Source organism: Salvelinus alpinus, chromosome 11 (assembly GCF_045679555.1).
Source record: "Salvelinus alpinus chromosome 11, SLU_Salpinus.1, whole genome shotgun sequence".
Lineage (NCBI taxonomy): Eukaryota > Metazoa > Chordata > Actinopteri > Salmoniformes > Salmonidae > Salvelinus > Salvelinus alpinus.
This window is the reverse complement of record NC_092096.1, coordinates 63,003,260-63,017,291: the sequence shown is the minus strand read 5'-3', so window position 1 is coordinate 63,017,291 and position 14,032 is coordinate 63,003,260. Positions and strand designations below refer to the sequence as shown.

The following is a 14,032-nucleotide window of genomic DNA, read 5'->3' as shown; positions in this document are numbered from 1 at the left end:
GTGTAATTAATGTGTAAAATTAAAAAAATATATATATATTTTCTGTCATTATGAGGTATTATATGTAGATTGATAAAAAAAATAAAAAAAATGATTTAATACATTTTAGAATAAGGCTGTAACGTAACAAAACGTGGGAAAAGTCAAGGGGTCTGAATACTTTCCAATTGCACTGTAGCTTGGTGTGTGTGTGTGTCCATCTGTAGAAGAATATAGACCTGTCATCTTGTCTGACATCCATATTGCAACATATAGCAGCATGCAAAGTAGTGGTTAGATAGCATTCAAACCTACATACGACTACAGTACACCTGAGTCTTACAAGGGTTCAAGACCCTTAAGGGGGTTAAGTGTCCGTCATCCCACCCCACCTTAAGGTACTTCCCCCTTCAAATCGCTCAAATAAAAAAGCAGTTCTAGAACAAAGAGCCACGAACATGGATAACCCTTGTAAAAGGTCAAACTGTGCAGCGAATGGTAGGGGCCCAGAGTTTTTCCTGATCAGGTTCACATAGTCAGGGAAAAACTCCTGGCCCTAAGAATGGTAATGTTAGCTTGGTGATTATAGGCTTCTATCAGCATGACTTGGAATGGATGCTTGGAATGAGCGACAACTAGAGTGAATGACTGGATTCAGGGCTGGGTAAAGACTGTACACTTTGTGATCTTGCCAAACACCAATCGTCTGGTGTCTTAAAAGCCTGAGAGGAAGACTGAGAACCGTGGATAAACTATCCTGGACAACTCCAGTCCAGCTGTAACAACCCACCTATCCCCCACCAATAAAACACTACAGTATAGAAACATGCAGATGTGTAAATAAATAACTCTTATTCAGCATCTAGAACAGATGAAAACACTGATGTTATTGACCACCAAAATGTCTTACTACTACAGCGCCTCACGTCTTGGCCAGATACGGTTCCTTTGTTGAGTCTACACTACAGACCACATATTGACTGACTGGCTAACTGACTGACTGAGCGCCAATGTAACCTGAACATAGGGAATGGCTGTCTAAGTTACCCTGTTGCCCCTAGCAGCATACATAGTAGAGACAGCCAATAGTACTGATACCTGACACAGCCTTAACACTTCCCACCTCCCCCCAGAGAGAGCCCATCCAAGCGGGCATGACTGAAGAGCTAAAACACCCCTAGTGCTAGGACCACTTGGACCGCTCCTCCTTTTGGCTGCTGATGGGTGGTAGAATCAGCAAACCGGTCCATCAAGTACAGAGGGGTGTGTGTGGTGGGTGGGCGTGGGATCAGGAGATGCATAGGGAGCTGGGGACAGAGGCCAGGGTGCAGACGGGGGTGGGCAGGCCGTAGTAGAGGGGGTCTGTGAGGGGGAAGAGGAGGAGGAGGAAGAGGAGGACCCCCAGCAGGTAGCAGGAGAGGATGGTGAAGCGGTGGTGGTGCTCCAGGGCCGTGCTCAGGGCAGGGAAGCCCATGTGATTACAGAAAGAGTGGCACAGCACCGGTCCCACCAGGTGACCTGAGGACAGAGACATATTAACCAATATTAGGTAGATAGAAATATTCAAGGTGACAAAATGGTTGCACACACACAACTACCAATCTGACCACAAAAAGGCCCAGACAGACCTAGCTAGTGCCCACAGACCCAGACAGACCTAGCTAGTGCCCACAGACCCAGACAGACCTAGCTAGTGCCCAGACAGACCTAGCTAGTGCCCAGACAGACCTAGCTAGTGCCCAGACAGACCTAGCTAGTGCCCAGACAGACCTAGCTAGTACCCAGACAGACCTAGCTAGTACCCAGACAGACCTAGCTAGTACCCAGACAGACCTAGCTAGTACCCAGACAGACCTAGCTAGTACCCAGACAGACCTAGCTAGTACCCAGACAGACCTAGCTAGTACCCAGACAGACCTAGCTAGTACCCAGACAGACCTAGCTAGTACCCAGACAGACCTAGCTAGTACCCAGACAGACCTAACTAGTACCCAGACAGACCTAGCTAGTACCCAGACAGACCTAGCTAGTACCCACAGACCCAGACAGACCTAGCTAGCACCCAGACAGACCTAGCTAGTACCCACAGACCCAGACAGACCTCATGTAGGTCATGTAGTGTAGCTAGTACCCACCTGTTCTGATAAATATGAAGGCAGTGTAAGCTCATGTAGTGTAGCTAGTACCCACCTGTTCTGATGAATATGAAGGCAGTGTAGCTAGTACCCACCTGTTCTGATGAATATGAAGGCAGTGTAGCTAGTACCCACCTGTTCTGATGAATATGAAGGCAGTGTAGCTAGTACCCATCTGTTCTGATGAATATGAAGGCAGTGTAAGCTCCAAAGACTGACCTCATGTAGGTCATGTAGTGTAGCTAGTACCCACCTGTTCTGATGAATATGAAGGCAGTGTAGCTAGTACCCACCTGTTCTGATGAATATGAAGGCAGTGTAAGCTCCAAAGACAGCGGTGTAGGAGAACTGGAACACTGCAACACAAAACATTAACACAAACCATTAATAATCATATACAGTCTATTTAACCGTCAGTGGAAACGAAGAACACATAGCTAGGCTACAGGAGCCATCTACCACATGGGAGACAAAGTAGAAAAGCTGAAGCTAATCGGTTGGTCCTTACCTGCAGCGAGAAAGATCCCAGACACACTGCCCTGTCTGAATCGCAGCAGTTCGATCACATGATGAAAGTGAGCTGTGAAGACAACATCTTTAGAGTTTCCGGCCCAAAAAATACGACATCATGGACAGAGTTCTTTTTAAATGATGTCATCATCCAAATGTATTCTCCATTTACATTTTGTTTACCACGTTTACCACTTTCACATGCATCATTTTTGCAGTACTGGTGAGAGCTACGGGTTCATTATTTCAAAAAAAATTATCTAGCTAAAACCCGTTTGAATATTTTTTTTGTGCCAGAAAAAAACATTGCTTTCCAGCGGCAGTTGTGTGAGGACAGTTGGTCTGACTGAAAATCGTCTCATTTTCTCCTATATTATTAAGAACATATCAGGTCAATAGAGGTTTAAGCCTACTGCCTTTCTGTAATATGAATAATATGAACCAAAACAATTATATGAATAATAATAATAATATGAATATGAATAATATTAAGAATATGAATAATAATACTATGAATGAATAATAATTTGATGAATAATTCTAATATGAATACTAATAATAATATGAAGAATAATACTATGAATACTAATAAACATATGAATAACAACAATAATATGAATAATATTCATAATATCAATAATCATAATTGTAACATTAATAATAATAATAATAGATTGGATTTATGTCCAGATGCTCAAAGCACCTAAATGAGTTTAGCGAAGGCCAAAAACTAGTAGAGAAAAGCAGAGTGCTTCTCTCTCTCGCTTTGCGTTGATATGCCAGGTGTTCCATTTGCATGAAAAGTATTAGTCAAGAGTAAAGACACACAAAACTACAGTGCCTTCGGAAAGTGTTCACACCCCTGGACTTTTCCCACATTTTGTTAGGTTACAGCCTTATTCTAAAATTCATTACATTTGCTTTTTCCCTCCACACAATACCCCATAATGACAAAGTAAAAACTGTTTTATTTTTTTTGCTAATTTATACAAAATAAAAATTTAAATACAACATTTACATAAATATTCAGACCCTTTACGCAGTACTTTGTTGAAGCACCTTTGGCAGTGATTACAGCCTCTTCTTGGGTATGACGCTACAAGCTTGGCACACCTGTATTGTACTGTTTCTCACATTCTTCTCTGCAGATCCTCTCAAGCTCTGTCAGGTTGGATGGGGAGTGTTGCTGCACAGCTAGTTTTAGGTCTCTCCAGAGATGTTCGATCAGGTTGAAGTCCGGGCTCTGCCTGGGCCACTCAAGGACATTCATAGACTTGTCCCAAAGCCACTCCCATGTTGTCCTGTTGGAAAGTAAACCTTCGACCCAGTCTGAGGTCCTGAGTGCTATGAAGCAGGTTTTCATCAAGGATCTCTCTGTACTTTACTCCCTTCATCTTTGCCTCAATCCTGACTAGTCTCCCAGTCCCTGTCACTGAAAAATATCTCCACAGTATGATGCTGCCACCACTATGCTTCACTATAGGGATGGTGCCAGGTTTCCTCCAGACGTGATGCTTGACATTCAGGCCAAAGAGTTCAATCTTGGTTTCATCAGACCAGAGAATCTTGTTTATAGACAGGTGTGTGCCTTTCCAAATCATGTCCAATCAATTGAATTTACCACAGGTGGACTCCAATCAAGTTGTAGAAACATCTCAAGGATGATCAATGGAAACAGGATGCACCTGAGATCAATTTCGAGTCTCATAGCAAAAGGTCTGAATACTTATGTAAATAAGGTATCGCTTTTTTGTTTGTAATAAATTAGCAAACATTTCTAAAAACCTGTTTAGCTTTGTCATTATGGGGTATTGTGTATAGATTGCTGAGATTTGTATTTATTTAATCCATTTAAGAATAAGGCTGTAAGATAACAAAATTGGAAAAAGCTAAGGGGTCTGAATAGTTTCCGAAGGCACTGTGTGTGTTGGCTGCAGCTGTAGCACCCCTGGTGTGCAGCACAGCTTTTGCATCAATATTTATGTCGGTCAAAATGGCAGATGGTGTTCGTATTGACTCGCACAGACATTAACTGACATGACACATACATTAAAGGGGTTGCTATAATTTAATGGAATGAAATGCTGCTAAATCCAATACATTATTTGTTCAATGCCGTTGGGGTTGAGGCAAACAGATTTTTCTAAATGCAAACCAGATCTAGCCGATCCCGCGGTGCTGTGTGTTGATGGGACTTACCTACTCCGAAGAAAAGGGGACAGGTCAACATGGCAGTGGAGGGGCTGGCGCAGGGTACCAGCATGGGCAGCATACAAGCCCTGAACACCAGCTCCTCAGTCAGAGGGGCCACCACCTGGTTCCTCAGCCAGCGCATGTCCCTGAGGCACAGAGCCCAGAACCATGGGTCTGTTGGAGTGGGGGGAGGGGGAGAGAGATGGTCTCCAGGATAACGCAGTAATAACCATATTGTGTGAATAATCATCTCTAGACAGTCTCTCACCAATGGCCACTCGTATCCCATCCATGAAGCCCCAGGGGCAGTCCATAGCCAGTTGGATGAGAGGGCCAAGAAACAGAACCTACCAGAGCAAAGGTCAGAGGTTAACTACTGTAGGTCAGACAATACCAAAAGTATATCTACAACAGTGTGGTGTGTCTGTTACCATTGTGAGCAGTAGAGGCAGTATGATGGCTGGGATGAGGCCCTCGAAGCGAATGCCCATCAGAGCCAGCAACGACGGGCCGGGCTATAGGGGAACAAGAGAAGTAGTGATGGAATTCATGGAAATGTTTTCATGTGTATAGCATAACATAACACTCCATGAACAGACCAGGAAATAGGCTGTAATCAGTTGTTATCCTGTGCCCCAGCCTTAAAGGAACTGGTTGTGTCATGCATCTGTGCCCAGATAATGGAATACAATGTATCAAGTCCATTATAGGCCAGGGGGGCAAGAGGTTTCTTGGAAAGCTGGCTACGGTGTAGCTGTACTGTATTGGAGTAAGCTGCTCTACCTTTTCTAATACATTAGGTTAATGTGATGCACTAAGCTAATATAACCCATTGTTTCCCCATATAAAACTACAGCAGACTGCTATTCAAAGGCACTTGAAAGCATCAACACAAACTCAGCTGTCATTTCCAATCATGAGCTTGTCATCTATTAGCAGTCGGCCTATAGCAGTCGGCCTATTAGCAGTCGGCCTATTAGCAGTCGGCCTATTAGCAGTCGGCCTATTAGCAGTCGGCCTATAGCAGTCGGCCTATAGCTGAGACAGCGCGGCGTAGAGACTCACCATCACACCAGTGTATACCTTCCATGTCCACACGAAGACAGGCGACAAGGCAGACACGATCAGGACACTGGTGAAGCGCCTCTTGATAACGGCCGGGTGGTCCCTGGGGGCAGGCACGTGATGCACACACAGGAGATGCACATGTCAACATTACATTTTGTAAACAAACCAGCACCTCAAGGAGCAAGAACACTGCAGTTAAGCAGGAAACTAAACAAATAAGCCCTCTGGTTAAGTTTGCTTGCTAATTTATCAGCAAATAATGAAAGGCTAGCAGACTGCTGCAGGGAAATTCCATGGTAACAGAATTACACTGAGACTCAAAATGTTCACTTTAAAATGTATACCAAACAAAATCCATTGATTTCAAAGTTTAACAAACCATATAACTCTATGCACAACTCATTTTAACAATTTACACTGAATATTTGATAAAAACAGATACATTTGGTAAGAGAATAGACATTTGGGAGATGTTACAGTAACTCTGTTACCAAACTTTGCATCTGCACTAGAACAAAAGCCGGCAGATGGAGATATTGAGTCATTTCATGTTACTGTCCAAAGGGAATGTATGCAACACTGTTATTCTCATTGAAAACCAGTCAAAAAAGTGATAGATCTGTTCTATGTGTTCTATTTCTATGCTTCCCGTTCTTAAGTTTAGTTTTGGCATCTTCTACTTTCGGTTTTGTAAACCAGCTTCAAACAGCTGGAAATACTATTTTTTGGGTTAAGGAAAATATAGTTCACAGTGGTTTAGAAGGTACAAATGATTCTCTACACTATACTTGCTTGTTTTGACACAAACTGACATTTAGGTTGAACTACTTGAATTTAGCAACCAGGAAATGGCGGAGAGATTTCTGCATATTGCACCTTTAAATACATATCAAACCACATTTTATTTGTCAAATGTGCTGAATACAACAGGTGTAGACCGGGTTTAAATATTAGAAGATGTCATGGTTTGTTTTAGCCTTTCAATTAATCTTTAATAGAAAATGACTCAAGTAAAAGTGAAAGTTTACTTGAGTAAAAGTATCTGGTTTTAAATGTACTTAAGTACAGTGATAGAAAAAGTACAAAATTGTCATACTTTGGTAAAAGTATCAAGTATAAGTAAATGCTATACATCAAATTCCTTTTATTCAGCAAACCAGATAGAACAATCTTCTTGTTTTTAAAATTTATTTTACGGAAAGACGGGCAAACTCCAACACTCAGACTTAATTTACAAACGCATTATTTGTGTTTAGTGAGACCACCAGATCAGAGGCAGTAGGAATGACAACGCTCTATATTGATAGGTGGGTGAATTGGACCATATTGCTGTCCTGCTTGACCATTCTAAATGTAACTAGTACTTTTGGGTCTCAGGGAAAATGTATGGGAGTAAAAATTACATATTTTCTTTAGGAATGTAGTGGAGTAAAAGTTAAAAATATATATATAAATAGTAAAGTACAGATACACCACTGTTCACTCTAAACAGAAAATGAACATAGCAGTTTCTATTGTACAAATTCAGGAAGGTCCCTCCCAGTTTCGTTTGCTCTGTTTGGTTCTTAAACGGTTTACATAATGAGTAAGCTTCCACCCCTAGTCTGATAGTTTCAAAATAAATAGTGGCTGCAACCTGATTGGCTGAACGCGATACGCAACATCTGGGACTAGCATTAGCTATTCTAGCATGGTGGTGGAAAATGTTGTTTCATAAAGAAAGTATGCATATTTTCCCCGCTTTATTCTGCCTTCTCACCATTTGTATTTATTATGGATCCCCAGTAGTTCCTGCCAAGGCAGCAGCTACTCTTTCTTGGGTTCAGCAAAAATGAAGGCAGTAATACACATTATATTACAACTTTTAAACATTAAAATACATTTTACAACAGATTTCACAATACAATAAGTGTGTGCCCACTAGTGTTCTACTACACACTATCCAAGTGTACATGTGTGTATAGTGTGTTCGTATGTACCTGTGTGTGTGATTTCTCACAGTCCTCGCTGTTCCATAAGGTGTATTTTTATCTGTTAAAAAAAAAATCTGATTCTACTGCTTGCATCATGTAGTCATGGTTCTATGAGGTACTGTGCGCGTCTGTTCTGGACTTGGTGACTGTGAAGAGACCTCTGGTGGCATGTGTTGTGGCGTATGCATGGGTATTCACACTGTGTGCTAGTGAATCTCTCCTCTACATTGAACCATGATGGATTGACATGCATATGATTAATGTTAGCTGTACATGTACATTTAAGAGCCAGCCATGCTGTCCTGGGCCAGTTGTAATTTTCCCAAGTCCTTCTTTGTGGCACCTGACCACACAACAGGGCCTGCCTTGCTAATCTTTAATAATGGAACACTAGGCACTAGGGAAGCTCGATATATCGGTAAGCATATCGGAATCGGACGATATTAGCTAAAAATGCTAACATCGGCACAATGTCTAGTTTAACGGCGATGTGAAAAATCGATGTCAAAGCTGACGTGCATACCTATATAAGGTAGGTAGATGGCGTAATGACGGCATGAAAAGTACAGCGCTACACAGAACAAAAGTAGAAAAATACTAAGCGCACACTTCCAACAGTCATTTGAAAGCGTAAGAAAATTTCAGCGAGACAACTCAAAAGGCAAAATCCATTAACGGCAAGATAATGGAATTAATTTACCTTGACAATCAACCGTTCTCTGTCGTGGATGATGTTGGTATTTGCCGACTGGTCGAACACCTCGAGCCCCAGTACACACTACCAAGTAGGCGCTATTTTTCAGATTGCTCTACTGGAGATACACAATATTGCTGAAACACACATCCATGAGCTACTTGCTATGGGCGTCACAGCTATTAGCTTCACGACTGACATGTGGACCAGCGATGTCAACCCCATGAGCATGCAGAGTCTGACAGCACAGTGGGTCGACGAGGATTTCCTACTGAGGAAAGCCGCATGCTCAAGAATGTGCTGGTTCTCATACCGCTGCAGCCATTTCAATGGCATTTGAGAACGTTTGATACTTGGAAACATGAACACTCCTAGCTCCATTCGAACAACTGACTCGAGAAATAAGCTAATCAACTGCGTTTGCAGCAGACGTGATACCCTCTGTCATGGCATTGAAACGCCTGCTCAACAAAACTGCCCACACATACCGTGGAGTTAAAACTTGCAAAAGTACTCTACAAGAGTACTGAACAAGCGATTCGGTGGCATTCTCTCTGAGCCTCTTTACTGTGTCACCACCATGCTCGATGCTAGGTACAAGGACCGCTTGGCATTCTCTCAGACAGCTTCATGAGGTAGTCACCTGGAATGTATTTCAATTAACAGGTGTGCCTTGTTCAAAGTTAATTTGTGGAATTTATTTCCTTCTTAATGCATTTGAGCCAATCAGTTGTGTTGTGACAAGGTAGGGGTGGTATACAGAAGATAGCCCTATTTGGTAAAAGACCAAGTCCATATTATGGCAAGAACAGCTCAAATAAGCAAAGAGAAACGACAGTCCATCATTACTTTAAGACATGAAGGTCAGTCAATATTAGAGGTCGACCGATTATGATTTTTCAACGCTGATACCGATAATTGGAGGACCAAAAAAAGCAGATACCGATTAATCTGCCGATTTTGATATATATATATATATTTGTAATAATGACAATTACAACAATACTGAATGAACACTTTTATTTTAACTTAATATAATACATAAATAAAATCTATTTAGTCTCAAATAAATAATGAAACATGTTCAATTTGGTTTAAATAATGCAAAAACACAATGTTGGAGAAGTAAAAGTGCAATATGTGCCATGTAAAAAAGCTAACGTTTAAGTTCTTTGCTCAGAACATGAGAACAAAACATATGGGTTTTGTGATGAATGAGCCATCTGATTCAATGAATGATGAAGCAGAGTTTGCCTTTTTTTATATGTTCACTGATATATCATGCATCCCTAATTTCAATCCATAGTTTACTAGAATGGCGGCATGAAAAAAATAAATGCTATATAGATTCTGGATCAGAGGAACAAAAGGCATTTGGTCAAAATTGAATCTTTTGTGCAAGAAATCATTAACAGGGTAGATGGAAGAAAACATAAAATGAGTTTCTTTAACTTTTGGGATAACTGGACAAGTAAGGTAAAAGGTAGTCGCTTTTGACCATAGCATGGGTTTGTCACATCCATAGCAATATATTGAATTATAATCACCAAAATTGACTTCATTAACTGCCAATTGTATCAACTTATTGTTGCATTTTTTTATCCAAAAGATTCAAGTCATTAATTTGTAAACTTGGAAAAGAGAGAACAACCTCATAATATAACAAAATGTTCTTAATAAGTCCAAGGAAGTGGAATTGCTTTGCAAAACTTCATATATTCTCTCTGAGTAATATTAACCTGAAATTTACCAATGAACTCATCAAACAACAAAAACTTGTCTTCCAAATCAGATACAAATGAATACCCTTGTCAAACCAAAGGACTTTGAAAATGGATTTCCTATTAATTTTAATAACTATATTATTTCAAATCAATGTTTTGTGGGGGGTAAAATTGTGCTTGAATATCATTTTCCAGAAAACTAACATTTGCTGGTGAAACAGACAATTTCACAGGTAATTTTGGAGGGTCACAATCACATTTCATTAGGATTTCAAGTCCACCAAGTTTATTAAACAGACTGTTAAGGATATGATACCACGTATAGGTAGGATTAGACAGACATCATTTCAACCATTTCATTCTAAAAGCACCCACTAACGACTCAAAATCAATAGCCAGTAAACATCCCCGATCATAGTCTTTCACTAATAGTGATTTCCGAATATAATGTGTTTTATTCCTCCAAACAAATCTAAATATAACAGAATTTACATTTTTTTATTTTACTAGAAGAAAAAGGGACTGACTTGGGTAAATGATTCTAGATAAACCATCTGTCTTGGACAAAAGAATAGGACCCAAAATTGACATATCACGTTGCTGCCACTGACTTAATTAAACTCTCATGGAATTAATCCTATTATCGATGTTTAAAGATTCTCTATCTGAAACGTTTTTAGTGATAACAATTCCTAAATATTTAACTTCCTTTTAAAGCTATGCAGGCAATGTCGATGGAGTCACAGCAATGAATTGGCATGAGATCACATTTGTTAAGGTTGAGAGTCAACCCAGAGGCCATAGAACATTTCTTGATGCTGTCAATAGCCAAGGGAATAGCCGCTCTATCCTTTTGGAAAAGGGCAGTATCATCTGCAAATTGACTGATATTTATATCTTTGCCAAAAATACAGATCCCTTTTAAAATCTCAGATTTGTTAAGCAATACAGCTAGTAAATATGTGGCTAAAATAAATAAAAGAGGGGAGATTGGTCAACCCTGTCTAAATCCTCTAGCAATAGAGAAACGATTGGATGTGCCATTACTCATAGCCACCGAAATGCTAATATCATTATACATCATCACTTTACAGAAATTCTCCCCAAACCCAATAGTAGAGAGAGTTCTAAATAAAAAGTTGTGTTCTAAAGTGTCACAAAAGCCTTTAAAAAAATCTAAAAACAAAATAAAGCCATCATCTTCTATGAACTCGCAGTAATCTAAAATATCTAAAACCAATCGTATATGGTTATGGATACTCCTTCCTTTAATGAAGGCTGATTGAGTTTCACTGATTATATAATTAAGGCCTTTTTTCAGCCTATTGACATAGACATGGGTAACTTATAGTCAGTTGCCAACAACGTGATTGGTCTCCAATTGTCCAGGTTAACAGAGTCCTTCTTTGGTTTGGGTATAAGAACTATTAGTCCCTGTCTCAAAGGAGGTAAGATAGCATTAGCAATACCCTCTTTGTAGACAGAAAAAAATAGCTCTCTAATATCAGGCCAAAAATGTCAATAGAATTCAGGAGTCAGACCATCCGGGCCAAGAGATTTACCTATAGGCATGTGTTTAATGGCTTGGTCCAACTCCGTAATATCTATATCAGAATCACAAGTTTCTTAAACCTTTCTTCTATAGGCCAGAGTTATTAACTGAATCAAAAAATGAATCCAAGTCGCCTTCTGAAAGATGAGATTGATGTAGTGAACTGTAGAAAGAGTATTTTCTTATTAATCACTTCAAGATAATCAGATATAGTGTCATTTACATAAATGGATGTAATACTATTCCTAGTCTGCCTACTCTTCTCCAAATTAAAGAAATAAATTGGGGGGGTTCACCTTTTTCAATCCATTTGGCCTTTGAACAAATCAAGGCACCCTTTTTTTAAACTTTATTTAACTAGGCAAGTCAGTTAAGAACAAATTCTTATTTACAATGATGGCCTAGGAACAGTGGGTTAACTGCCTTGTTCAGGGGCAGAACAACATATCTTTACCTTGTCATCTCGGGGATTCGATCTAGCAACCTTTCGGTTACTGGCCCAACGCTCTAACCACTAGGTTACCTGCCACCCCGCACTCTGTGCCTTATTGTTATATATGTCATCAAGATCACATTGGCATTTAGCAAGCTCTGCTTTTTCATTTTCATTTAAATCAAGTTTATTGCTCAGCCTGTTAATATCAACAATAATATCCATCTGCTTGGATAATCTTTTCTGAGCTAGCATTTTACGAGTAGTGAAGGCATTTTACCAGTAGTGATGGCAATTCTGAATTTAATCATTTCCCATTTGTTAGCAGAAGAAAGAGCAGAATCGAGGCAGGTCTCTCTGATAAGTGCTTTAGACTGTAACTAAATGACGAATTATTTAAAAGAAAATAGTTTAATTTCCAGTATGCTTTAGAAAATCCACTAATTATATGTAAACGACTCAATAACGCCATCTGCTGGCCTTTGGGCTTTTTTGTTGAAATTACTATGTAAATTGTTCAGCGTAGTATGGCTTTTTCAACTTTGAAATCGATGTTTTTGGTTTGACATACATTTAAGTGAAACAACGGAGATTCGGCGTAATTCCGTTACCATGGAATTACCCTGCACGAAAGCCATACTAGGTTGTTATCTGCCGACAAGCTGGCCAACTACCACTTCCGTATGTCTTTTGAATCTTCTACGAATCAAGAAAGCAAAGAAATACGAGGCTTACCTTGGCAAATCACTTCTCCACACGTATAAGCTCCCAACGTAGGAGCAGGCAAGCAGCAAACATGACAGAACAGACACCCAGCATATTCCGTCAGGAGGGACAAACTCGCCATTGCTGCTCCACATTTGGTTTGACATAAGATTTGGCGTTAAATCGTCATCCTCTACCATGGCGAGGGTACAGAGTCAATGGTTGTGTTTGAACAAAGATATTGTGCCGTGGTGTGATAATTCTTTGACCACCTTAATTCGTGAAAAAATATTCATAAACACGAGCTGAGAAAAATGTCAGTTCTTGCTCGCTCACATAACATATCCTGGGCGCTGTAATTTAACGTCATCATGTGGCGTCAGACGCACGCCTTCCCGTGACACATTCGAATGTCAGTGGATTATTAGGACTGTATAATAGGAGCGTAATGACAGTCAATTAACAAAAAAACATTAAGGAATGTTTGTATTAGAGCATTTTATTCATTTTTTTCACGTTTTATTAAGCTAACGAAAATCATAACTCTACATGCAAATGTTCTTAATTTTATTCTAGGCCTACTTTTTTTTTTAAGTATACATTATTATTAATATAATTTACATATTTACCCATAAGTAGCAGGAAATTACCTTTTTTGCCTTGGGGAAAGGTAGCATATGTTTCTCAGCAAGTCAACAGCTTGCTCATTCTTCAAATTTACAGCCACTTATCATATCTCCCTAGAATATAGAGCAGTGAGGTTTCTGGAAGAAAAAATAAACTTGTCTTTCACACAGACTAATCTACACACTGCCAATGCTACTGTACCTGCCTGAAGCGAGCCTTGTTACTGTAGTTTACCTACTGTACAGTACAAGTACCACGCGCAGGAATCAGCAAATAGCTGGAGCCAGCACGTTGTGCGAATCTGAAGACGGCCTTACGCAATAGTCGCGGAATCCTGACCAACTGCAGAGACGCATTAATGTGGGCGATGGTGGATTCGTGTGACTACTGAGTTTTTACCAAAGGAGAGCAGCGCTAGAGAGAGATGGGCGTGACAACT

At 40.0% G+C, this 14,032-nt stretch overlaps 1 protein-coding gene across 1 annotated transcript; it reads right to left on the bottom strand.

Annotated features, from left to right (window-relative positions):
* Window positions 1–809: 809 nt before the first annotated feature.
* On the bottom strand, window positions 810–13,298 carry LOC139534635 (CAAX prenyl protease 2-like). The gene is made up of 8 exons (XM_071333927.1): window positions 12,997–13,298; window positions 5,883–5,985; window positions 5,249–5,332; window positions 5,086–5,164; window positions 4,824–4,991; window positions 2,623–2,694; window positions 2,408–2,470; window positions 810–1,497 (listed from the first exon to the last, which is right to left on the bottom strand). The coding sequence occupies exons 1-8, from the start codon at window positions 13,164–13,166 to the stop codon at window positions 1,268–1,270; spliced, it is 969 nt and encodes a 322-aa protein (XP_071190028.1). The 5' UTR covers window positions 13,167–13,298; the 3' UTR covers window positions 810–1,267.
* Between the last annotated feature and the right edge of the window lie 734 nt (window positions 13,299–14,032).